The sequence below is a fragment of the Monodelphis domestica genome, chromosome 8 (genome assembly GCF_027887165.1).
Source record: "Monodelphis domestica isolate mMonDom1 chromosome 8, mMonDom1.pri, whole genome shotgun sequence".
NCBI classification, from domain to species: Eukaryota; Metazoa; Chordata; class Mammalia; order Didelphimorphia; family Didelphidae; genus Monodelphis; species Monodelphis domestica.
In genome coordinates this window covers 163,745,306-163,772,892 of record NC_077234.1, presented here as the reverse complement: position 1 = coordinate 163,772,892, position 27,587 = coordinate 163,745,306, and the positions used below count along the sequence as shown (strand labels likewise).

Here is a 27,587-nt window from a genome sequence, read left to right as displayed (position 1 = left end):
GTCCGACCCCCGTGGCCATCCCTAGGTTCTGGTGACCCAAGACTGCAAAGAAACGCTCCCTCCAACAAATTTCCCTGCCTCGTCTCCCTTCTCGGGAGAGGAAGAAGGGTAGGAGTAGGGGTAAGGGTAGGGGTAGTTGACCCGGCCGCCGTCGCGTCGCCCCTTTTCCTCCCTCCCTGACCCTCCCGGAGCCCAATCAGCGTCGGCGGCGGCCGCGAGGGCTCCTCCCCTCGAAGGAGCCCGCCCCCGCCCCCGCCCGAGGCCCCGGAAGGTGCAGAGCTCTCGCGGCTGTGGACTCGGGTTGCCGAGGCCGGTTCTCTATCTGAGGCCGCCTCCCTCTCCCGGAAACACCGGGCGGGGGGATCCCACACCCCGGGGCCGGCCGGGGGGAGGAGGCGGAGGCTGGGGCGGGGGCGGGGGCTGCTGCTGCTGCCCTGGGCGGGGCGGACACGGCTCCTGGCTGGGTGTGCGTGGGGAGTAGCCGAGCGTCCCGCGGCCGCCCCGGAGATCCCGGAAGGAGCCGCCGCCGCCGCCGCCGCCTCTGCCAGCCCAGGAGGAGGAGGAAGAAGAGGAGGAGGTTCTGTTGCTGCTGCTCTGGCCCCCGCCGCCCGACCGTCGTGCATGGAGCTGCGCGCCGCTGAACCTTGAGTCCCCCGAGCCTCCGCCGCCCCAGCTGGGACGAGCGTGGGGGGTGCCGAACTGGGCAGGCCGCCGCCACCGCCCGCCCGTTCTGCTCCTCGTCCAATCCGCCTGCCGCCGCCACCGCCGCGGGGAAGGGGCCCGGCCCGGCCTGGCCCGTCCGGAGCGGCGGTGCAGCCATGGCTCACTCGCCTGTGCAACCGGGCCTTCCCGGGATGCAGGTGAGAGCTACCGCCGCCGCCGGGGCGGGAGAGGCGGGGAGCGAATATGAGTGTGTCTTTAAGTGTGATTGAATGTGTGAGAGTGTGAGCGTATGAGTAATGTCTGTGTAGGTAGTGTGTAAGATAATGAGTAGGTATGTGTGAGTTTGTGTGAGTGCTAGTGTGTGATTGTGGGAATATTAATATGAAAGTGTGAGTGTATGTATATATTAGTGTTTGTGTGTATATGTGAATGTGGATTAGGGGAAGAAGGGGGAACACTATCCAAAACTTCGCTCGGTAAACACCGACACGACCTCCCCTCCTTACTTCCAGGGGTGGTGGTGGTGGAAGGCTCTGGCGAGCCTGATCCCGCCCCCTGGACCGCCCCCCCCGTCCCCGAGCTTTTCCCCGGGCTGGGTGGAGGGATTCGGGGAGGGCGAGGTCTGGTAGACTCCGTGCACCCGGACACGCTGCCCTGCCGAGTGAGGGAGGAGGAGGAAGTGAAGGAGAAGAAGAGGGTCCTCCTGACCTGCACTGCGCGGGGGCTGTGGACGTGAACGTGGCCCAGGCTTCGCTGAGAGACCGTTCAACCTAGCCTCCCGGGAGGGCTCTATAGTGGTGGAAGGGGCTGTGCGCTCTCTCTTACCCCTCCCCAAACTCTTTTTCACCCTGGAGCCCTTGCACGTCCAGCCCTGGCTCTGGGGAGAAGTGATGTCAAGAAATGCCCTTGGAGGCCCTCTGTTTTAATATGGGGTTCGAGGTGGAAACACCCCAGTTTCTCAGGATTGAAGTGGGAAACAGGGGTAGACGCAGGGGGGTGCGTTCTGTGAACTTGGGAGGACGGGGAGGAAGAAAGGAGAACGAACAGGTCTAGACCAGTCTTCCTTGTACTACTCATTCGCTGTTTCAGCTGAGGGGCCCTAGCCTGGAGAGGAAGGGGTGAAGGCTGCCTGGAGATAGCGAATGCGGATTGGGAGTGTTTTTTTTTTTTAACCCAGCTTTGCAGATAGAGTAGGTTTGAGTTGACATAATATTAAAGCAGTAAACTTGGAGGAACTTGTTTTGATACTCTTTTGATGTCAGTGTTGGAGAGAAGCTTAAAGGTGACGACTTCCTTTTAAAAAGCCAGAAAGGAGGCTATTGTGGATACTAGCTTACTTGTTACGCAGATTCTAACCTCTGTCTCTCAGAAACAAATTCCAGACCACAATATGTGTGTGCGTGTGTAAATATATGTAAGAGAATATATGGACTTTACATATATAATCCATATATTCTCTCTATATAGGTTTACTTCCTGTTTTCATAAATTTGGTTTTAGTTCTCCCAATGACCTTTATGCTGATATTTTCCAGTATTCTGACCAAAAAGTACATATTTTGGAGCAGTTTTTATCCAGTTGTGAACTGTTAGGCCATTTGACATACAAGGTTTTGCTAAAAGTCCAAGTGCAGTTTCAAACAACCTCAAGACTTTTGGGATGCCCTTTATAAATAGCCCCCTCATACTTCCATAAGTATACTATTTTAAAGTGAATAAATAACTTCAGAATTATCAGGGTGTAAAATTCCCATCCTCACATAACATCTTTGTTTTCACATTTTTTTTTGCCAAAAATGAAGTGCAAAACACTATCAAATTAATATAAACTTAGTGTAATGATTTTTTTCTTAAAATTAACCAACATGGCTTTACAGTTTTGCATAAATATTTTTGGTGACCAGTCCTTAGGGATTCATCCCTGTTCCTAAGCAATTTGTAGACTGCCAGCCAATAATCTTCTGGCCAGAGAACAGCCCCATGACACTTTGTACCTTTCTAATGGGCTTAACATTCTCCCTTATGCTTTAGTTATTTGTGTACTGAACTTAACCTTCTTATTACATTGTGAATTCTTTTTGGGAAGGTGCTAGACCTTTTAGGGCAGGAGGATGCCAGCTTGATTTCTAAAATATTTTGGTAGATGTATTTCAATATAATTTATTTCCTTTGTAATTCTTTGATTTTGATTTTATGATTCAAAAACATTTTTCTGAGAAAAACCTCTCTAGATTTCACCAGCCTGCCAAAAAACACAAAAAAGGTTAAGAATTCCTTCTCTTGCTAATTAGAAAGAGCCCAGGCTACATAGTTGGTAACTTTTGAGTTTAAACCTCAATTTGTACTCTTACTTGCTGAGTAGGAAGTTGCTTATATTCTCTGGGCCTCCTTTTCCTTATCTGTAAAATCAGAATAATAATGCTTTTGGTGGTTGTGAGAAAAACACTTTATAAACTTTAAGGTCTGTAACTGTCACTTATTTGTGTCATTATTTCTAAGCACAGTGCTCTGTATATTAGGTGCACAGTAAATGGAATTGTGATTATACCATTCTTCAAAGTCTTTGGGGGTTTTTGGTTTGTTTTTAAAAGGAAATTAAAAGCCTCAGCTGTGTTCACAAGAAACACTTTCATTTTGGAGATTTCAAATTAAAAAAAAAAATTATATGCAGTTGCTGGTTGATAACAGCTGCATTTTTCAGTTGTATTTTAGCTTTGTGTGTTGAGGAATAAAAGCGAAGGTGGTAACAGTGGATGTTGTGAAACTGCCTTTAAAACACTTGATTCAGTGAAATTAATTATGCTATTGCATCTAAATAAATAAGTGACATTTTTTACATGTCAATAAAACTTTTTGTATTGAAAAAGGGTTGAAGCTTTTAATTTGCTTTAATTTTGATGGGTGAACTATGTGGCATTGAATGTTACCTAACCAGTGAAACAAGAAAGGTTTCTCATAATAAAATAAATAAGGAGGCATTTCATGTTGACTAGTTTCTATATGGTAATATCAGATGCTACACCATCTCAAAACTGATTTTCTCAGATGCTTAGAAATTAGAAAAGTGGCCCATTTATGTATTAGATGTTGATAGTAGGATTTTATTTTCGAGAAATAGGTTGGAATAGGAAAAACTTCTTTGAAACTTGGATATTGAGACTTCTAAATATAAAATTTTGGAATAATTTGACTTGAGTATCAGCAACTGTGTAAGAGGGATACTGTCAAGAAAATTTTTTCTTAAACAGGTAAAAATTTTTTGTTTGGTCTTCCCTTGCCTTAGGAGTAAACAAGAATTATTTTTCTTTGTTATTGTATAATGAAAAAATTTTGTTTTCTGTTTTTGAAAAGACATGAAAAAATGTCATGATAGGAAAGTTATTCAAAGTTATGACATTTTTCGAATGAGCTTAGAATTGCCAATGTTTTTATGGAGGCATCTGTGTACCTTAGTATTTGTTTATATTTCTTTATTTGAGAAAGAAAATAAGAAAAATATTTTCCCTTCATAATTAATGCTACACCTTTTTCCAATTAAAACAGCAACTCCTACCACTAATAGAAGTCTCTTTAAGGAGAGCTAATTTTTATTAATGGTGTGGGTAAATAGATGGTTAAATTAAAGAAGTAGCTGGCCACTTGCCATTGCACAGGCTAGTCTGTAATTCTCTATACTACCTATGAGGCCTCATCCCTTCCCCCTTCTCTTTACCTCTGATTAGATGTTGGGTGTAAGGTTTTTGGTATCTGATGTAGATTTGAAACTGTAGGTAGGTGGAAGAGTAGGTTGTTTTTTACTTCATTTTGGGCTATAATTACCCAAGTTCTAAAGCTGAATTTTGAAAAGAAAAGTGTTTAATACTATAAACTCTCCAATTTATTTGTATATTTGCAATATTTTTCTTAAACATTCAATTCAAGTTTTAGGAGTCTATCATGATCAGTGTACTATGGTATACAGTGATGGGTTTAGATGGCAAACTTCTTGAGTTTTAGAGCAAATGCACAAAGAGCTATAGTAGAACTGTACTATATCACAGATATAGACTCTATATAGGTTTATCACAGTTATAGGCTGTGATTTAGAATGCATTAAGACAGAAGAAAGACTTAGGGAGTGGTTACTTCTGTAGTAGTAGTAGCTGAGGAAATCAGTCAAGGCTTCTTGGAGGAAGTGGCATCTGAGCTGGGTTTTTATCTTTTTATTTTTTAAATCCATAACTTCCTTCTTAGAATCATTGGTTCCAAGGCAGAAGAGTAGTGAGAGGTAGGCAATGGGGATTAAGTGACTAGTTTAGGGTCACATAGCTAGGAAGTACCTAAGGCCACATTGGGGCTCAGGAACTCCTCTAGGCCTAGCTCTCAGTCCCCACTGAGCCATCCTGCAGCCCCCCTGAGCTAGGTTTTAAGGAAGAGAGTCCTTGGGGCAGACTATGCAAATTGTCTGCTGTTGGAATGGGAGATGGGTGCAGATTCTGTTCAGTTGGGCTAGTGTTTGTTAACTATAAAGACAGGAGAGGGCAAGAGTGATAGAAAAGAACTGCTAGGCATCCGTTTTCGCTGGAACATAGAGTGCATGAAGGGCAGAAATATGAAATAAGTTCAGGATTGTGGAAAGAGTCCTGAAAATGGACTCAGAAAACTTGTGTAACTTGTGTGATACTTAATTTTGTGACTATAGACAAGTCACTTAGCCTTTCCCAGCCTGTTTCCTCATTATAAAATGGAGTAGTAATCATATTTCTTACCTCACAGACTTGTTAGGATCCAATGAGCTACTGTACAGAGAATATTATAAACCATAAAGCTCTATAAATGGAAACTACCATTATTAAACAATGCTAAAGAGATAGGTTGTATATTAGTATAAGGAGTTTTGAGTATAAGTAATGAGGAGTCATGAAAGTCTTTGAATCAAAGGAGTAGGGAGGATTCTGACCTTGGAATTAAGAAGATTATTTTTTTCTTTTAATATTTTATTCCCAATTACATGTAAAAATAAAATTTAATATTAGTTTTATAAAATTTTAAGTTCCAAATTCTCTTTTCTTCTTTCCCCCCTCCCTGAGATAGAAAGAAATTCAATATAGGTTATACATGTGATATAATGTAAAACATTTCCATATTGGACATATTGTAGAAGAAGATATATAAAAAATTTATGAGGAAAATGAAGTGAAAAATATGCTTTGATCTACATTCAGACTCCATCAATTCTTTTTCTGAGGGAAGTTACCATATTTCATTATAAATCCTTCAGAACTGTTGTATCATTGCCTTGCTGAGAATAACTAAGTCATTCACAGTTAATCATTGTACAATATTGCTGTTACTGTGTACAATGCTCTGGTTCTGCTCACTTCACTTTTGTCTGTGTAAGTCTTTTTCAGGTTTTTCTGAAATTATCCTGCTCATCATTTATTTTTAGCACAGTTACAGTTATATGCCACAACTTATTCAGCCATTCCCCATTTGATGGACATTCCCTCATTTTCCAATTCCACAATGCCACCATAAAAAGAACTTTTATAGGAAGAATATTTTGACTGTAGCAGAAGGAATGATGGAAGTTGGAGAGATTTGAGAGGCTCCCAAAGGGAAGACAGATCAGTTGAAAGGCTACTCCATTAGTTCAGGTGATAAGTATTGAATACCTGAATCAACTTGGTGATATTCAGAGTAGAAATGATGTGGATGTAAAAAATGTCCCAGAAATAGAATCAGGCAAGACTTGGCAATGTAGTTTAACTACAAAAATGAAGCATTTTCTACCCTTAAAGAATTTAGGTTCTCTGACAGTACAGCATGCACATAATTAAATAACTAATCCCCTCCTCTCCCCCAAGTAACAGAATAATTGCAAGAGTTTGAGAACACTAATACTTGGGAGGTAGATGGTTAGACAGGATCAGTAATAGGAATATTTCTAAAATAGGAAATGGCACACAAACTGTGCTTTTTAGGAAGCTAGAGAGTCCAAGTAAGTAGCACGGTCCAGATATGGGAGATAGCCTTGGAAAGCTGCAGTTACAGAATGGAACATAGATGGGAAATAGGTCAGTTGGAGTGGAATGGAGAGGCAAAATATAGAGAAGAGTGGAAAGTTAGATGGAAACTGTATTTTAAATTCTAAACTGTGTTTTGTATTTTATCCTGAAGCAGGAGTTCTTAACATTTTTTGTCATGGACTCCTTTGGCAGTGAACTATTTTACAGGATAATGTTTTAAAGTCCATAAAATAAAATACCTAGGATTATAAAGAACACCAAAGAAGAGTGATAATAAAGATGTATTCCCCTCTCCCCCCCATCCAAGCTAACAGATTCCTTGGAATCTATCTCTAGACCCTAGGTTGAGAACCTCTGTCTTGGAGACAAGAAGGTTGAATACATGAAAATTTTTGTGTGGAGTTGTAATATGGTGAGATTTGTGTTTTAAGGGTGCTATTCAACAGGTGTTGAATGTCTGTCTTATGCCAATCACTGTAGGAGGCATACACCGAGTAAAGATTGGCATTGTAGATAGAAAATGATTTTTCTAGGTTGCTAGGGTTTGTTTCTAACTTTCTAATTTTAGTTAATTTGTGAGTTTCTATGGATAGTAGCTAACAAAGTGAAGCTCTTGAATTAAGAGCAGGTGTTGTTTTGATACTGGACCTCAGGTTGTAGCAGACTTTTTCCAATATGGCAGGCATTTAATGTATATCTGCTATATATATAAACACTGTATTGGACACTGAGGCAGTGAAAAAAGGAGAATCCAAAAGAAGGAACATGTTGATGATTCTCTTCTTCCTCATAGTTAAAAAAGTTGTTTCATTCATTTCAGTTGTAATCTGAAGCTAGGCTAATGTCCCAAGGGTTTTCTGAAATATCTGGTTCTTCATTTGGGAAATTTTTCCATCACAGAGTTGTGTGCTTGATAAGCCCGAGACTCTTTATCTATGGAGAGCAGAGCACTCCTGACTTATTCTAAGGTGGACTTTTTGCATGCTTAAACACAAAATTACTGTGTCATAGAAGGGCTCCCATCCAGTCCTAGTGGAGGTCAGTTTTGAATTGTTATTCCAGTATTACAGAGTAGATTCACAATTATTGAACCATATTTTCTTTCTATATCTAAGTTGTGCCGTGGAGTTTGTATGCATATTTGAATATTTGCATTGGTTAAGGAATAAGAAAATGCTTGCATAGTATCTGATGTGAGACTGTATAAGATTGGCTTCCTATCTTAACTGAATATTGCTCTCCTAACTGAATATTGCTCTCCTATTAACTTGGGGATAGATTATAAAACAAGATTAGCTTTTGCTTGCTTACAAAAGGAAGAAACTCTGAGGTCTGTGGATTGGGAAAGTGCTAAAGGTGAACATTCTAGTGAACATCTCTACCAAGGTCCTGAAAGGGACTAGCCCTGTGAGTTTACTAACTTTGGGAACTTGCAAAGAAGAGGAAACTGCCAGTGCAGTTCTTTAAGAGTTTCCTGAATAGAAGGGAAGCAACAAATTGAGAAACAATCTTCATAAAAAAAAAAACAAAACCTCTGACAAAGGTCTACTTACTCAAATTAATAAAGAACTAAACGGATTGTACAAAAAATCAAGCCATTCTCCAATTGATAAATGGGCAAGGGACATGAATAGGCAATTTTCAGTTAAAGAAATCAAAACTATTAATAAGCACATGAAAAAGTGTTCGAAATCTCTTATAATCAGAGAGATGCAAATCAAAACAACTCTGAGGTACCACCTCACACCTAGCAGACTGGCTAACTTGAAAGCAAAGGAAAGTAATGAATGCTGGAGGGGATGTGGCAAAGTCCAGACATTAATTCATTGCTGGTGGAGTTGTGAATTGATCCAATCATTCTGGAGGGCAATTTGGAACTATGCCCAAAGGGCGATAAAAGACTGTCTGCCCTTTGATCCAGCCATAGCACTGCTGGGTTTTTACCCCAAAGAGATCATAAGGAAAAAGACCTGTACAAGAATATTCATAGCTGTGCTTTTTGTGGTGGCAAAAAATTGGAAAATGAGGGGATACCCTTCAATTGGGGAATGGCTGAACAAATTGTGGTATATGTTGGTGATGGAATACTATTGTGCTAAAAGGAATAATAAACTGGAGGAATTCCATATGAACTGGAATGACCTCCAGGAATTGATGCAGAGCAAAAGGAGCAGAACCAGGAGAACATTATACACAGACTGATGCAGAGTGAAAGGAGCAAAACCAGGAGAACATTGTACACAGACTGATACACTGTGGTACAATCGAATGTAATGGACTTCTCCATTAGTGGCAATGCAGTGATCATGATCAACCTGAAGGGATCTATGAGAAAAACCACTATCCACATTCAGAGAAAAACACTGTAGGAATAAAAACACAGAAAAAAACAACTGCTTGATCACATGGATCCAGGGGGATATGACTGGGGGTGTAGACTCTAAATGAACATCCTAATGCAAACACCAACAACATGGAACTAGGTTCTGATCAAGGACACAAGTAATACCCAATGAAATTGCGGGTCGACTTCAGGAAGGGTGGGTGGAGGGGAGGGAGGGAAATAATTGGTTATTGTAACCAAGGAATAATGTTCTAAATTGACTAAATAAATTAATGTAAAATAAAATAAAATGAAAAAAAAAGAGTTGCCTGAAACATCAATAGATTAAGCAGTTTGCACAGAGATACAGCCAGTATATACCAGAGGCAGAACTGGAGCCCAAATCTTCCCAGTATACCATGGTTCTGTTTGTTAGCAGGAATACTGAGCAAAAAAAAAAATAAAAATTGACACTTCTTATGAATAATAATATCCCCCAGGATGTGTGATTTGCTTGCTTTGCATAACCCAGTGGACTCTAGTAGTGATAAAATGGTTGAGTGGAAATAGGAAGCTCTTAGACCTGGCATTGGTGTACATTGTTATTCTATAGCCCATGTAGCTCTACCTTATCATATTTGTCTCTAGATGTCTACTGTGGTTTATTTAAGTTTATAAAATATTACCTGAAATCTTGATGAAGGGAACTGTTATAATTTGAATATTGCTGTGCCTTATCACAACATCAGTTTCCTGGGACTTGTGGGGGAAAAGGTATCCAAGACTAAAAGACTAATTTACTAGTGTGTACCTTTAGGTATTTTTTGTATTTGAAGTTATCCCTCTAATATTTCTCTGTTAAAATGTATCAATTAGTAGGAAAAGTGGTTTGAATTCCAATTTTGCTGTTAAACTATTCTTAATGTCATTTTTTGAATATATAACTTTTTTCAAAGTTAATTGCCTTTTGTACTGAGAGCATTTACATTTCCACTTGGTAAATTTTATGCCATTTTTCTTCAAAGACCCATTTGTGGTATGATCTCAGTAGCAGTCATAGGGTAGACCCTGTTTCCTTCAGGATCAGCTTGTACTTAGGTGAAGATCTCAAGAAAAAGAGATTGAGACCAATAGTATTCATTGAGACTTGTCAAGTTCAAGGCTATCAATTTACCATCTTCTTGATTTGTTTATTTCTAATGGTTCTGTTAGCTTTGTCACATAGCTGACCTGCTTTGTGGCTTTTTATATCTTGGTACTTATTCCTGACCAGATGGGTTGGCTGTATTAGTCATACAAATCTGTTGAATTTTACTTAGAAAGTCCTCATGGATTTGCCTCTTTCTCCATTTCCACTGCCATCATCCTGGTGTAAGTCAGCTGCTTCTGAATTAGTAACCTTTGCTCCAGTCTGTCCTTCATAAGTAGTCAGAACAGTTTTTCATAACCACCCCTTCTCAGAAGCCTCTGGTGCTTTCCTGCTGTCTCTTCAAGTCAGATATAAACTCTAGCCTTGAGTCTTCCCAACTCAGTATTTGGACCTCATCTTCTTACTTCTTTTTAATTCCACTTTCTTCTACCCAAAGCCAGAACAGTTTTGAAGTATAGGATTTAAAGCTGGAGAAGGATTTTAGAAATCCTCTAAATCCACCTTCTTCATTTTACAGATAAGGAGGAAAGTGAACCCCAAATAGGGCTATAAACTTGTTCATGGTCACCAGGTACTGGTAGAAAAAGCCAGGATTCAAAGAAGATTTTTCCTTTTTTTGCCACTACACCATCATCTCTGCAACTTATACACAGCTAGAATTTTCTCTGGCTTTATATAGGCAAAGTCATTTCCATTCCCTTTTCTAAGGTTCAGCTTCTGACTCATCCCTTCAAAATGTCTTGCAAAGGACCCATCCTACTCTGTCTACTTCCTTAGGACATTTTTTGTACAGTTTGTGCTGTAATATTACTTGCAGTTGTTTTTTCTAATTGCATCAGTGTGCACTTTGTTTTGCTATTTAATTTGAAACCTCCAGGGCGGATTTTCCTCTAGTACTGTTACACTGTACTCTCCCTCCTCAGCCTCTCAATGCCCCCCCCCCCCCCCAATAAAAGGGAAAGAAAGAGATAGATCTCTGTATTAGCAGTAGAGGACATCCCTTAACTTGTATGTACTTTATATTTATTTAGGATTAGAGATACAGAGCTGGAAGGGATCTCAGGTAATCTGAGGAACTGAGGCTTGGGGAAGCTAAGTGACTTGCCCAAGGTTACACAAGGTAGTGCGGTTTTTGGAATTGCATGTACATGTGCTGTGGTTCTCTTCCCTTCTCTACTTTCTTTCAGCTTAAGAGGAGAGCCTTTTCTGTTACTGCCTTTTCTCCAAGCTCGTACATGCACAGTAGCACATTTCCCCTCCTTTATGAATGAATGTTAGCTTCTCTGGCCCTGAAGTCAGTGGCTCAACTAATTCTCCTCTTGGTTGTATTGATTTTTTTTTGTCTTTATAATGCTTATTTAGATGCTTTGTATTTTCCTCTTACTGAGGTTTCAAAAGGATATAAATTCTTGGTTTTGGGGAAAAAATAAATAGCTAACAGGTCAGAGGCCTGTAGTACTTCAGTATTGGACTCTGGCTATTTATGCCAGTCTCAATTCTAATGTTAAACAACTTCACTCATTCATTAATTCATTTTTCTCATTTTTTTTTTTGGAAAATGTAACCTTTTATAGGTGTTCACTCTTTGTCATTAACAAAATGCTTTGGTTGCTTTTTAAATTCATGGGAAACCAAGGATCTGTTCCATAGATGTGGGAGGGGGTGTGAGTGGGTGGATGAGGTGGTTTTAAATGTATCAAGAATGCCAGTTATCAGAGATTCCATTTGACCTATTTTTTCCTTCTCATTGATGAAAATCTCTGAATCTATCTTTGTAACTTTTAAAGTAAGTCAGGTTGTTTCCAAAACAAAAAATTGCCTATGTGAAGTATAATCAAGCTTCATGGCCTACTTCTAAGACTATCTGTATTTATATGTGAAGTTGTAGTCAAACTATAATTGAAATCTATAGGTGAAATCATACTGGTAATCTTAGTGCAACTACAGAGTAGCCACCTTGACCTACAACCATTAGTTTTCTGCCAGTGCATGACCTTGGATGATAATAGATGAGGTTCTAGGAGGCATGAAATGAAATTTATTTTTAAAATATACTGCAATTTTTAAAAAAGTCTTGGAGTTTTGAGAATTTAGTGGTACTGTATGGAAGTTAAGAGACCTGGCTTCTAATTTTGTCTCTGCTACTGGTTAGATGATTTGGGCAAAGCACTTAACCTCTGAACCTGTTTCCATATTTATCTATTTATTTATCTATCTACCTATCTATTCATTCATTCATTCATTCATTCATTCATTCATTTGTTTGTTTATTAAGGCCCTTACCTTTTGTCTTGGAATCTATACTGTATATTGGTTCCAAGGCCAAAGAGCAGTAAGGGCTAGGCAATGGGGGTCAAGTGACTTGTCCAGGGTCACACAGCTGGGAAGTGTCTGAGGTCAGATTTGAACCTAGGACCTCCCATCTCTAGGCCTGGCTCTCAATCCACTGCCCTACCCAACCCCAGCCACCCTCCTTCCCCCCATTTTCCTTTAATTCAAGAAGTTGGATTGGGTGATTATTCAATTCTCTCCCTTCCTTAAAGTCTTGACATCTTGTGTTGATTTGACTTAGTAGATGCTTCTTTGACCAGAATAAGGTGGAGGGCAGTCTGATGTATCTTATGCTGATGCATCCCTTTTTCTCATTTATCTCTATTCTTTATCTCTTATTTTCATTTCTTATTTATTTTTTCCAACCTGCTTGGTGTTGAAGCTTTGCTCTCCAGTCTCCAGCTGCTGTTGCATCCTCTCTACTCCCTCAAATTAGCTTGTATTTATTATCTATGTACTTGTCTTTATATGCATATATTATTTCCCCTCATAGGAAGTAAGCTCCTTGAGGATAGGAATCTGAATTTTTTACTTTGTATCCTCTAACCTAGTTTCTGACACGTAGTAAACACTGAATAAATACTTATTGATTAATCTAGATTTTTTATTAGGATAAAATTAGATAATATATTTAAAGTAACATGCTATAAAATGTTACTATTTCCTCTACCCTCCTCTTTCATATTCCTCTCCCTCCTTCCCCTCCCCCCTTAATGTAGTTATTATCTCCTTTTTTACAAATGAAGAAACTGAGACTGAGATTGTCTATGGTTATGTAACTTGTCAGTTTGTTGTTTATATACTACTACTCCACTGAGAAAGCTGAGGCTTTTGTTTCTGTATCCTAATGTTAGAATGTGAAGATGAGACCTTGGCAGTCATTTACTTGATTTTACAGATTATAAAACTCAAGACCCAGTTGCTTCATGACCGTGGACAGGTCATTTCATCTCTAGAGCCTCAAAAACCTTTTATGTAAAAGTAGAAATAATGAATGCACTACCTACTTCAAGGGGATATTTTGAAAGAAGTTGTTTTGAATAAGCCAATACTATGTGTCAGATACTGTGCTAGGTGCTGGCAATAGGAAGACAAAAATGAAATAGCCTCTTCCCTCAAGGAACTTATATGGTAAATTATTGTCATTGAGTTGTAGTATTCTTGCTATTTTTTACAGATAGAAAAATTGGATAGAGGAGAAATTAATTTTCAGAAGGCCCTGGATTGAATGGATTTTCATATTTATTTTGTTGCTCCTTTTATAAGTTAAGCTTTTTTTGGGGAGGCCATTGGGTACTTGATTTGGTTAGGCATTCAGAGAGTGGAGAGGCAGAAAATAAAAAATGACAAGCAGTTCTGAGGCTTAATTAGTGATTATTGAAGTCCTTAATATAGAATTTTAGTTATCTGAATTTTGATATTTGTTTATAGTTGGGAATTTTAACATTTTGTGCTTTATTTTTTTAAGTACTAGGGTTTTAATATAGTACTGCAGAGTGCTTTCATATGACAGAAGAAGGGGGGTAGTTCCCAGTTTTTTCATACAAGTTGAAAGTTCATTCTTTGAAACTTGGAACATACTGTTCCATTGAAACAATGCTATAATGGTAGTTAGGTTGGGAGGTTTTGTTCAACTTTTAAATGTTATGTAAATGAGAGTAGTTCTCATTACTAATAGCCCATGATGTAGCTTGAATTTCTCCACTCAAGTCCTACTTTGCCGTCTCTTCTATGCCTCCCATGAAGGTGACCTTTAGTTTTTTGAAAACTATGATAGTGAATTGCAAGCCCTGGCAGGCCTTAAGAAGCTTGAATGATGGCTTCAAGGATGATCCTGTTGATGGACAAGGGATGAGAATTTAGAGGTTCATCATTAGTAGAGCACAGCCAGAATGTATATTAAGTATTGGAGGAGTGATGTTCTACATTAATGAATTCACCTACCTGAATTTTAAAATGAAAGGCATTGAATTACAAATTCAGGGTCCTAGGAGTAGGAAGATGCAAAAAAAGGAGAACTGGTTTCTTTTTGGTGGAGGTCTGGCTCTGGACAGAATTTCAAAGTAGGCAGACATTGTCTTTTGGCACTTTCACTCCTCTCCCTTTTTGCACTTTTGTTCAATCTCCCAGCATGTTTTTTTCCCTAGGTTCCAGTGCTTTATTGCTGCACCTTTACTTTGGGAAGTAGTTTTGATTGGTGATGGGTACAGAACTGAGTCAAAATAGACTTGCCTTATATGGGTGTTGCTTATAGGGACTATTTTGAGCTGAGTTCTTTGAGAGCAGGCAAGGGAAATGCTAAGACTTGGCACAGATGGGAATGATACCCTCAACTGTGGGCATTCCACAGCTTGGATGATGCAACCAGGAATACTTTTAATGAACTCCAGGGTGTCCTGGCACTCCCAAATGGAATAATGGAAAGTTGGATCAGATCTTCAAAAATAGTAGTATTGACTTTGATGCCAAAGAAAACTTATAGAAGAGTCAGATGCTTTTTGAATGTAATGTTTTTAATTCACAGGGTGCTTCTTAAGAGTCTTTAAAATTCTGTTTCTGTGGGGAGAAGGAAAATTTGAAATTGCATATAATTGTGAATTTTTATCTATTAGAGACATTGGGTATCCAAGTAGTCAATATTTGGCATCTAAACTTCAGGAATTTTATATAACTTTTCCACTTGCAAAATGAGTCATAACTTCTTTATATTACTAGCTTGGCATTAAGAATTATTTAGTAATTCTGTTGGAAAGGTCTGTTTGGAAACTGAGCCCTATTCCATGTACAGAACAGTAAGTGACAATGAAAAAATCTTTATGGATTTTGAGTTAGTGAAGACAGTAATGGACTTTGAGAGTTTTGTTCTCAGTTCAAATATTTACTGTGTGTTCTTGGCCAAATGGCTTCACCTCTCCAGGCCTCAGTTTTAATCACCTATAACATAGGGTAAGATTTTACTACCTACCTCATGTTGGTTGTTGTGAACAAATTACTTTGCAGATCTGAAGGTGCTATTGAAATGTGAATTATCATTGGCAAGGAAGTGGCAACTTCTGGCAGCCTACCAAGATGAGGTTGCAAATTGGACACTTTTGCTTAGGTTATTTTTTCTGCTTCTCTCATCTGCAATAATTTTTTTAATCTAATAAATTACAGAAACTTTTGAGGTATTGGAGAACATTTATTGGCTTTTTTGAAACTGTAGCATTTTTTTCATTAAAAATTTTTTTTATTTCTTTAAAACATTTTATCTGTTTTATGTAATCTAAAATTCCTCTCTTCCCCAGATAACTGTTCCTTATAACAAATAATACAGAGAGGAAAAAGACATTTTAGCAAATTAATCAATATATCAACAAATATGACATTTTATGTATAATTGTTTTTTGCTCTTCCCTCCTGCCACACATATAGAAAGAAGGGAGGAAGGTATATTTTCATGGATGTTTGAAGTTTGGTCATAATTATGTAGCATACAGTTTTATTTACATTATTCTTCTAATGTACAATATTGTTACTTTTGTATATGTTGTTTTCCTGGTTCTACTTAATTTTGTATTAATATATAATTTACCATACTTCTATTTTCTTCATTTCTTACAGCCCAATAATCCATTATATTCTTGTACCTGAAAATTTATTCTACAGTTTTATTTATCAGGAAATTTCATTTAATTAATTTAGAATATTTTTCCATGGTTATAAGATGCATGTTCTTTCCCTCCCCTCCTCCTATTCCCCCTCCCATAGCCACACATTCCACTGGGTTTTACATGTATCATTGATCAAGACTTATTTCTATATTACTGATATTTGCACTAGGGTGATCATTTAGAGTCTATATCCCCAATCATATCCCCTTCAACCCATATGATCAAACAGTTGTTTTTCTTCTGTGTTTCTATTCCCACAGTTCTTCCTCTGATTATGGATAATGTTCTTTCTCCTTAGTCCCTCAGAACTGTCCTGGATCAGTGCATTGTTGCTAGTAGAGAAGTCCATTACATTCCATTGTGCCACAGTGTATCCATTTCTGTGTATAATGTTCTCCTGGTTCTTTTCCTTTCATTCTGCATCAATTCCTGGAGGTTGTTCCAGTTCACATGGAATTCCTCCAGTTTATTATTCCTTTGAGCACAATAGTACTCCACCACCAACATATGCCACAATTTGTTCAGCCATTCCCCAGTTGAAGGGCATCCCCTCATTTTCTAATTTTTTGCCACCACAAAGAGCGCAGCTATGAATATTTTGGTACAGGTCTTTTCCCCTATTATCTCTGGGATACAAACCCAGCAATGGTATGGCTGGGTCAAAGGGCTTTTGGCCCTAAAAGTCTTTTAGTCTTTTAGCACTCTTTTGGGCATAGTTCTAAATTATCCTCCAGAATGATTGGATCAATTCACAATTCCACCAGCAATGTATTAACATCCCAATTTTGCCACATCACCTCCAACATTTATTACTTTTCTTTGCTGTCATGTTAGCCAATCTGCTAGGTGTGAGGTGGTACCTCAGAGTTGTTTTGATTTGCATTTCTCTGATTATAAGAGATTTAGAATGCTTTTTCATGTGCTTATTATTACTTTGATTTCTTCATCTGAAAATTGCCTATTCATGTCCCTTGCCCATTTATCATTTGGGGAAATGGCTTGATTTTTTGTACAATTGATTTAGCTCCTTATAAATTTGAGTAATTAGACCTTTGTCAGAGTTTTTTGTTATAAATATTTTTTCCCAGTTTGTTGCTTCCCTTCTAATTCTGGTTGCATTGGTTTTGTTTGTACAAAACCTTTTTAATTTAATGTAATCAAAATTATTTATTTTACATTTTGTAATTTTTTTCTAACTCTTGCTTGGTCTTAAAATCTTTCCTTTCTCCATAAGTCTGACAGGTAAACTATTCTATGTTCACCCAATTTACTTATAGTTTACTTCTTTATATTCAAGTCATTCACCCATTCTGAACTTATCTTGGTATAGGGTGTGAGATGTTGATCTAAACCTAATCTCTCCCATACTATTTTCCAATTTTCCCAACAGTTTTTGTCAAATAGTGGATTTTTGTCCCCAAAGCTGGGATCTTTGGGCTTGTCATAGACTGTCTTGCTGAGGTCACTTACCCCAAGTCTTTTCCATTGATCATCCCTTCTGTTTCTTAACCAGCACTATATTGTTTTGATGACCACTGCTTTATAGTACAGTTTAAGATCTTGTACTGCTGGGTCACCTTCCCTCACATTTTTTCCCCCATTATTTCCCTTGATATTCTTGATCTTTTGTTCTTCCAAATGAACTTTGTTATAGTTTTTTTTAATTCAGTAAAAAAAGTTTCTTGATAGTTTGATGAGTATGGCATTAAATAAGTAAATTAGTAGGATTGTCATTTTTATTATGTTAGCTGATCTTACCCATGAGCAATTAATGTTTTTCCAATTATTTAGATCTCGTTTTAATTGTATGGAAAGTGTATTGTAGTTGTGTTCGTATGGTTCCTGTGTTTGTCTTGGCAGGTAGATTCTTAAGTATTTTATATTGTCTAGGGTGATTTTAAATGGAATTTCTCTAACTCTTGCTGCTGAGATATGTTGGAAATATATAGAAATGCTGATGATTTATGTGGGTTTATTTTGTATCCTGCAAGTTTGCTAAAGTTGTTGATTATTTCCACTAGCTTTTTAGTTGATTCTCCTAGGACTCTTTAAGTAGACCATCATATCATCTGTAAAGAGTAATAGTTTGGTCTCCTCATTGCCTATTTTAATACCTTCAACTTCTTTTTCTTCTCCAATTGCTATTGCTAGTGTTTCTAGTACAGTGCTAAAATAAAGGTAATAATGGGCATATTTGTTTTACTGCTGATCTTATTGGGAATGCTTCTAATTTATTCCCATTGCTGTTGATGCTTGCTGATGGTTTTAGATATATACTGTTTATTATTTTTAGGAAAGGCCCCTCTATTCCTCTACTTTCTAGTGTTTTCAATAGGAATAGGTATTGTATTTTGTCAAAGGCTTTTTCTGCATCTGTTAAGATGATCATGTGATTTTTGTTGGTTTGCTTATTCTGCAGTTTAAAAGTCATTCCCCAATTGATAAACACTCAAAAGATATGAACAGGTAGATAGTTTTCAGAAGAAGAACTCGTAGTTTACAAAAGTAATTTGAAAAACATGAATTTGAAAAAAGGTTCTTCACTAATCAGAGAAATGCAAATGAAAATAACCCTGAATTATGACCTCACACACATCAGATTGGTAAAGATGACAAAAAAAGGAAAACAACAATGTTCGAATAGATACACTTACATGGTATTGGTGAGCTGTGAACTGGTTTAACCATTCTGGAGAACAATTTGAAACTATGCCCAAATGACTATAAACTGTACGTACACTGTGACTCAGCAATGTCACTACTAGCTAGTGGAAGATTATAGGAAAAGAAAAAGGACTGATGTGTACAAAAATATTTATTGTAGCTCTTTTGGTGGTAGCAAAGAATCTAAAGTAATGTCTGTCAAGTGGAGAATGGCTGAATAAATTATGGTATATATGTGATGTAATACTATTGTGCTCTAAGAAATGATTGCCAGACATTATGCCAAGCTTTGGAGATACCAAGAAAGGCAAAAACACTCCCTCCCTCTACCCCCAGCTTCTTGGTTAGTGGTAACCACTGGTTCTGTGCACAATCAGTGTATGTAGATAAGGCAGCTAGGTCAAGAAGATCTGAGTCCAAATGTGGCCTCAGACACTCACTGTGTGCCTTTGGGCAAAACACTTAACTTTTTTTTTTTTGCCTTAGTTCATTCAACTATAAGATGGCAATAACCATAGCATATATCTCCCAGGGTGGTTGTGATGATCAAATGGAGATAATGTTTATAAAGTACCTACAAAAATCAAGACCTTCTCTTCTTTCCCATTACAAAGACTCCTATATTAAGTGCCTACTATTAGGTGCCAATAATAGTCTCTTCTTCACTGTAGATAGAAGTCTATATAAACCACTCTTTTTTGTCCAGTAGTCAAGCTCTCAAATTCCAGAGCTCTATCTTTGTAATATTCAGTAAAGTGACAAAGAAAGACTTCTAAAATACTTTTTCAGTTGATCACTGTAGTGAGAATAAAGAATAGTTTATCACAGAGGTGGAAAGATAATTGTTGACTTCTCAAAGAACCTACCTTCACTTTATCTTTTTATTTGGAATTTGATTTCTGCTTAATTATCTCCTAATATTAGAGAAAGTTCATAAAATAATGAATTTGTAATTGGCATGTCATCACATATAACTAACTCTATGATAAAAAAGTATACCAAAGATCGGACTTTTTAAAAAAATATATACATATATATGTATTTTTTGATGACAATAATCACTTTATTTCCCGCCCTCCCCTCTACCTACCCTTTCCTCAGCTGACACACAATTTCATTGGGTATTACTTGGGTATCCTTGATCAGAACCTATTTCCATGATGATGTTTGCACTAGGATGTTCATTTAGAGTCTACATCTCCAACCATATCCCTTCGATCCATGTATTCAAGTTGCAAAGATCAGACTTAAAGAAGCTCACATGTAAAGTGGGAAGGAATCTCATAGTCTAACAACCACATTTGGCAGATGAATAAACTATTTAGGAAGGTGAAGTAAGTTGCCCAAGATCATACACATCATTCAGTTGATGTTGGTTCCCTCTCCCTACCCTACCCTTTGGTACACACAATATCAGAAGAAAGGAATTCATATTTATTGGATACAAAGGAGGGTTTTAACCTTTTGTGTAGTGGTAAGTGAAAAGAGCCATTGAATCATTAAAAAAAAACCCTAAATTCTGAAGGGGGGACATACTAAAGTGGAGTTAATGAAATCAAAGTCATGTCCTTGATCTTTATAGCTTGTTTTTTTTTTTTAACTTAAAGTTTTCATTTTTACATCATGTTTTGGGCAGTTTGTCTCGATTAAAGATATTGTATTTCAGGATGCCTTTTGAACTCCTTAATTCAAACTAGCTACCTTATATATGCATGCCTTTGGTCACAAAGAGACAGGGCAAATGATGTCTTATGATGGAGCATGCATCCCACCTGATTATTTATTAATAATGTTTAATGGAAAGGAATGGGAAAGTCTTTATTAAGAATTTATGTGCCAGGACCTGGACTAAGTGGTAGGAATAAAAATGTAAGTAAGTCAGACTGTTCCTGTCCTCAGTAAGCTTAAATTTTAGTATGGGAAGACAGTTTTTATAGGAGAATAGTGAATTGATTTTTGTTCTTAGAAATCTAGAAGGGAAGAGGAGAAAGTTATAGGTGTTTGGTGGCCTTGCAGGAAGGTGACAGTGCAATAAAGAGTGTGGTGAAATTGAGTCTAGGCTACATAGGATCATTGACAGACAGATGCTCAAAGTCTCAGGTTGGGAGATTGGATTTCTGGGTTGGAGGTGGAGGCTAGAGTGCAAGAGAGCATGATGGCAGAAAAATGGCTGGTGAGTAGAATGCTATTTGGAGAATTACATTTGAAAAATTTCCTATGGATGTAAAGGAGATGAGAGTGCTAGACAACAGAAAAAAACAAGGAATGGATGAAGCTACAAAGGTTTGTAAGACAGGGAATGTGAGAGGGAGAGAAAGGAAGGAGGGGAAGGAAAAGAGGGAGAAAATATGAATGTGGATGATGTGGCAGTTTTCAGTGGAGAAAAAACAAGCTTATCTCTTTTGAGCCTGTTTCAAACTGTTCTTGACACCTTCTGAAAATAAAAGAAAAAAGGAAATTTGACTTTGAGAATGGAGGTCACCCTTTCTGCATTTGTAGAATTGAAGATAGAAGACCTATTATTGTATGTTATTGTGTAATGTTTAGAGATTGGCAGCTGAAGTGCTTATCTTGGGTTTGGCTGACCAAAGAAAGGGAGGACCATCCTGGGTGGTGGTGGTCATGCTTGTCTGATAGTTCTATCTCATTCAGTGTCTAGTAAGCAAGGGAACACTGAAGAAAGAAAGCATCATTCCCTCCCTTGCTCTGTGACTCTCAGTAGGTCATAACACAAGTCACCAGTTTCTACCGTCATTAAATCCAGTAATCTTATTTCTCTCCTCAGCATCTGAATTGTCCACAGCATTGTATATTGTAGAGTCCCCTTCCTCTTTTATTCTTTTCCCTTAGTTTCAGTGACATTCTTGGTTTTCTATCTTTCCTTTGGATTATCTACCCATCTCCTATTGTTGGTTCTTCAGTCTCTTGCACCTTAGGCCCACTACTTTTTTAATTGCTATACTTTCCCCCTTGGCTAATCTCATCCACTTCTGTTGCTATTGAACAGGAGAGAAAGGGGAAGTCTTTGAACATGACCTCTTTCTCATTAAATTAGGAATCAGGGACTTCTGAGATGGAAGTATAGGTAGCTTGAGAAGAAGAAACTTTTGCAAAAGAATAAACTACAAGAATTTATAATTTTGTTTTTATAACATTTAGTAGGAAAAAAGAGTATGAGATTGAGGTATCTACATTCATGCTGGGCCAGTTGAGATCTATAGTAAATATTAATAATGAGAGGTGACTGAGGCTAAAGGACACTGCTGGGAGAAGACATCCTGACTGCTTTTGCCAGTAAGTCCATTCTGAAACTAAATTCACATTTACCTTCTGAAATGTGAATCATAGTTTATTATCTTGAGCCCTGGCAACACTACTCTGAACTGAACTATTTAAAAGCTTTGAGTTCATCAGTTTTTGTTGCAGTAATTATCTTGCCACATCTTGTTCTTTCATTCCTGAAAGGGAACACATGTAATTAAACATGCTATCTTTCCGTTGAAGTCAGAGCTACTTAATTTGAACTATTTTACATATCATACATTGTGTCTTTCCTCTCGTTCCTTTAAAAACCAAACTGAATAGCATCAAAGTACTAATAATCTGAGAAACTCTGGGTTGGACCCTTTCCATTTCATCTTGTCATATGCTTATTATCTATTAAGGTACATTTTTTTTCATCTTAAGGGATGGTTTTTTAAATTCCTGATGCAAATGTGGCAAGAAATTAAATTTTTTAATGTTTCAAATTTGCATCTAGCTTTTTAGTATTTACTCATGTCCTTCCTGTGTATCATCTCTTACACAATAGTCTAGTCAGAGGTGAGTCAGTCTGACATTATTCAGGTTGCTTAATCTAGCACATTTGCTATTTTGGTTTCTTTCTACTGTTCAGATTTCTTAGAGTTAGGAATTAAAAGCCAGTTGGTCAATTGGTACAGACTTTGTTGGGATATTTCTAGACTAATGAGTCATTCATTCAAAAGCTGCCTCCCATGGTCAGGTCTTAAATATTTGGATATTGGGCCAATCACTTCCTCCCCTCCCTGCCATTTATGAATTGATGCTTTGGGAAGGCTTTTTGTTTGGTAATAATAAGGTGATCTTGCCACTGGTAGTTATCACAGAATTCTTGGAATCACAGAATCTTAGAATTAGACAGGAACATGGTGGTCTTCTGGTCTAGTTTATGCCTGAATGGAAATCCCCTCTGTTGTCTTTATCATTTATGTGGATTAAAATAGGTTGTGTGATCCATTTCTGGAAATCTCTCCATCCTCATCTCTCTGCCTCTTAGAACCCCTAGCTTTCTTCAAGGTTCCTCTCCAATGCTATTTTCTTCAGGAGACCTTTCTTGATTTTCCCTAGTTGAAAGAACCTCTGCCTCATCTCTCCCCACTTTGTAGAAATCTATGTATATCATATTCATTTATCTGAGAACAAGAACTTTTATATTTGTATCCTTAGCATATAGAATATTACCTGGCCTGTAACCTGGCCTTGTTGATTGTGGATAAAATTACAATAATTAATTGAAATTAGGGAGAGGTGAATTTGTTTGCTGCAAGGGTTTTCCTCCAGTAGCATCCTGTATAGGGTGTGGTGGAGTAGGATGAATTTGTTTGAAACACGTGTGCCAAAGTGGTTATGGTATTCAGCATCCCCTGAGACCATGCAAAACCGATTAATGAAAGCTAGCTGCCGCAATACTTGATTCATAATTGAATTTTGAAGTGTGCATGATCTTTTTAAAATTTATGGTTATTGCCTCTTAAAGTATGTCTGGTGCTAGTAAGCTGCATTGAACAACTTGAAGATACATTGTTTTGCTAAATGTAAGAAGATATAAATTACTTAAATTCATAAATTCAATTTAGCAAACTTAAAGTACTATGCCAAATGTTGTGTGTGCGTGTGTGTGTGTAGCTAAAATAATAAAAAGCTTAATCCCAGCCTTTAAGGAGTTTATAATGAGTAGGGGATGGGGAGATAAAGCAGATGTAAAAAGCAGATATAAGAGAAGAGAGGTAGTGTGGTATAGTGAACAGACCTGCCCTCAAAGTCAAGAAAACCTTGGTTCAAGGCCTTCCTCTGATCTACACTGACTCTGTATTGTGTCTTGAGTTTTTCTAATAATCTTATAGAACTGTACCATTTTTAGGTTCATTCTTGATACCTTAGCTCCCATCTTTTAGGTGGGTATATGTGTATGTTGGGGTAAGTAGTACCAAATGTCAACAAAATATAGATCATGATGTACTTATATAAGAGAATGTGCAGTAGTATTTGCTCTGTGTGTGTGTGTGTGTGTAAGTGACAGTGAACATCAATACACATACCTTCTAAAAGATTTGAGCTAAGGTATCAAGGATACATGTAGAAATGGCATAGTATATAGTGATGTGTATTTTGTTATTGTTATTTACTTCATATTTCTTTTTCAGAAAACAGTCTTTGATCAGGTATTCTTTCTTATGGCAGAAAACGCATTGTCTAGTTTCTCTCTGTACTCTTTTTGGTTTGTAAGTAGGTTTTGTGTATGTTCTTAACAGTATTTTCTTGATTTCCTCAATCTCCTTGTCTTAAATTTTTCTCTGTTACCTCTACTTTTTCCTTTAAATCTTGCATCTGTTTATGTTGTTCTGAATGATTTTCATGGAGGCAATTTGCAGTTCCACGTAATTTGATCAGATTCACAGTATCATATTTTGGGAAGTAATGTTTGAAAAAGTTTTCAAGTGAGGAGTGCACCCTTTCAAAAACTGTCTCCTCACGTGATTTGTAAATTCATCGGTATTTGCCTTAACCCATAATTGATTCAGCCATTTTAGAGAGACGATCTATAAATGAAGCTGGATGTTCCCCTTTATTTTGCATTAGTTTGTCAAATCTTGCCCATGCATTAGGCTTTGAACAACAGAGCTTAATATCTTGGAGAAAGTCTTCCCTACATTTCCTTAAGTAGGTCATTCTTGTGGGATTAGCAAAATCAAGGTATATTCCCTTTGCTCCTCTCTGTGGGCCAACTAGTCAGGTTGTTTTCTGAACTAGTCTTTTCAATGAATTGCTGATGCTCATGGGGGCTAAATAGTTCAGACAAGAGAAATTCCACATCTTGGAAATCTGGGTCAAAAATTTGGAAAGCACATTTGAGTTCTTTCTGAGTTTTATAGGGTTGATCGATAAATTTTGGAACCTGTTTCTTCAGGGAATCAAGCTCCTGGGTTGTAGACTGTATGCACCTTTGAATGTAACACACCAACTGTATTTGATAACTTGGTAACATCCTTTAGTGGAAAAATTTTCTCAGGTTCACTATCAGACTTAGTGTCCTTGTCACTGTCATTTCCCTGTGCAATTAGCCTTTGATTTCTTTGCCTTTCTGGCTTCCTCTTTGGGTGCATTATCAGTCTGGTCATGTCCCTTCTTAATCTGGTCTAGCCCATTTGCCTTGATAAATTCTTCAAACATGTTCTTAATAACATTTTCCAAGTTAGTATCCACCACCATTATCTTTGCTGCCTTTTGGGGAATTACAAATCTATAGATGTTCTTCAAATAGGTCAGTGTCTGTATAGCAGCCATGGAGATGATATAAACTTGAGTCATAATGTGCCAGAGGACAGTTTCTTTTTGGAATGGCCACTCTAGTATGAACATTGTGGTGTTGCCCAGGTATTCCACCGAATCAACAATCATGGTGGTCATTTTACTGTATATGATATTGGATTTATAAACCCAATAAACCATAATGGCTGCCAGCACAACTACCCCACAGAGCACTTGCTTGAACATCTTGCTGTTAATTTTGGATTGTAGAGTTCAGTCAGCCTGAGGTGCCAAATTGTAATAGATAATATTGGAGGGGATATATTTGATGGATAAATGATAACTAATGGATCAGGTAGTTAGCTTCCTTTACCCACCCTCCTCCCTCTAGATCTCCCTTTCTCCTTCTTCCAATCTCTTTTCCTCCCCTCTTTTCCCCTTCAGTTTCCCCTTCCCCCTTCTTCTTCAGCCTCCTTCTAAGTCACTCAGGGTGAGCTCTGATGTTTCATGTTTCTTTTCTCTATCTCAAGTCAGGGTTTATGGAGGAAAACAGGAAAAGATAGAGGATGAAGGTAAGAGGGTTGGGATTTCCCTATTATCTACAGTGAGCCTTAGTGACCCTTATATCTACAGGAGGATATTGAGAGAAATGGCATTTCAGTCACTACTATGAAACAGCAAGTCAGAGTGAGATATATGGACTATTGTCCTTCTTCTGACTTCAAATCAGCCAGGCCACCTCCAACTTGATTATCCCAAGTCCCAGAGATAAACCCAGCTTCTTCCTTCAAAGTCACCACCATCAGCCAAAAGCCCAGAAATCAGTCAGCAGTTGGCTCTTGCCTTCAACTGTTTCCTGATAACATTCCACATAGAATCTTCCTTTGATTGACAGCTGATCAACCTCTAGCCTCTGTCTTGCTGCAATTTCTCTCTTTTCCAGAAGTGCCACCTAGCACCCCTTTTTCTTTTTTAAATTATAGTTTTCAAGATCACACATAAATATAATTTTTAATAATTTTCTGAATTTTTTGTGATCCATGCTACCTCTCCTTTTCAGTAATCTCCTTTTAAAAGTATTATTAGTGTCTTTACCATTCTTAAGGATCCTATACATATTCACAGGAAGCTGCAAATCACTTAAAACCACATTCACCTTAAACTTTATTACTTCCACCATAATTTAAAGACTCAAGTAAATACTACTACACTTCCTCTTACATTCAGCTTTACACAGAATCTCATGGCACTCATGAAGAAAACTACTGCTACAACTGTTAAATTGTTATATAGAGTTCTGTTGAACCACAAAATGTAGTTTTACTGCAATGAAGACTTTTAAAATTCTAATGAAAAAAATTTTAATTGTATGTAGTAGTGGAGATATTTTCATGGCCCCCAAAACACTGATTTACTTTTTTTCTTATCAGGAACGTAAGCAGGGATTATTTTACCTTTGTATTTGTAGTGCCTAGTGTGTAATAAAACATTTAAAAAAAATCCTTACTTTCTGTCTTAGTAATAACTCTAAAACAGAAGGGCAAGGCTTAGGCAGATGGGGTTAAGTGATTTGCTCAGGCTCACATAGCTAGGAAATGTCTGAAATTAGATTTGAATTTAGGTCTTCCTGACTTCAGACCTGGAGTTCTAGCCCTCACTCCACCTAGCTGTCCCACCATGATAGGCTTGTTGTTGTTGTTGTTGTTGCACAGTAGGTTTTAAATGAATATTTATAGATTGATTTATCTAAGTCACACTTTTCTGGTATGCTATCCCTGGATATGTGAAGAACACTTTATTTATCTGGTTTACTTAAAGTGCAGGATATAGGAAACTTATATACCTCTGATCAATCATTATAGTAAAGAATCTGGTCTTGTACTCAGAATCAGAAGTTCAGAGTTAGTCTTGGCTCTATTGCTAATTAGCTCTATGATGTTGGACAGGTCACTTGATTCTCTAAGCCTCAGTTCGAACTGACCTCACCTGTTAGCTATGGATAATACAGTATTTGCAGTGAAAGGCAGGCAACCTGTCAAAACAGATAGCTAGTTCAGAATCAGGAAGAACTGGGTTAAAGTCTCATTTTGGACATGTTTTGACTCTGTGACCTTTCTCTTTATGCCTTTCCAAGGGTAGTCTTTTACTTAATCTCTCTTCTTTTTAGATTGTTGCCTTTCATACTGTGCTCATTTCTTTCTTTCTTTTTTTTTGTGATTCTGAACTTAATAAATGCTAACAAACATG

At 37.7% G+C, this 27,587-nt stretch overlaps 1 protein-coding gene across 1 annotated transcript in view; it reads left to right on the top strand.

Annotated features, from left to right (window-relative positions):
• Positions 1–271: 271 nt before the first annotated feature.
• STK24 (serine/threonine kinase 24) overlaps positions 272–27,587 on the top strand; it is a 151,659-nt gene continuing 124,343 nt past the window's right edge. Inside the window, exon 1 of the mRNA XM_056807367.1 lies at positions 272–860. Within this exon, the coding sequence (XP_056663345.1) occupies positions 819–860 (42 nt within the window). The 5' untranslated portion in view covers positions 272–818. The remainder of the gene's footprint in view (positions 861–27,587) is intronic.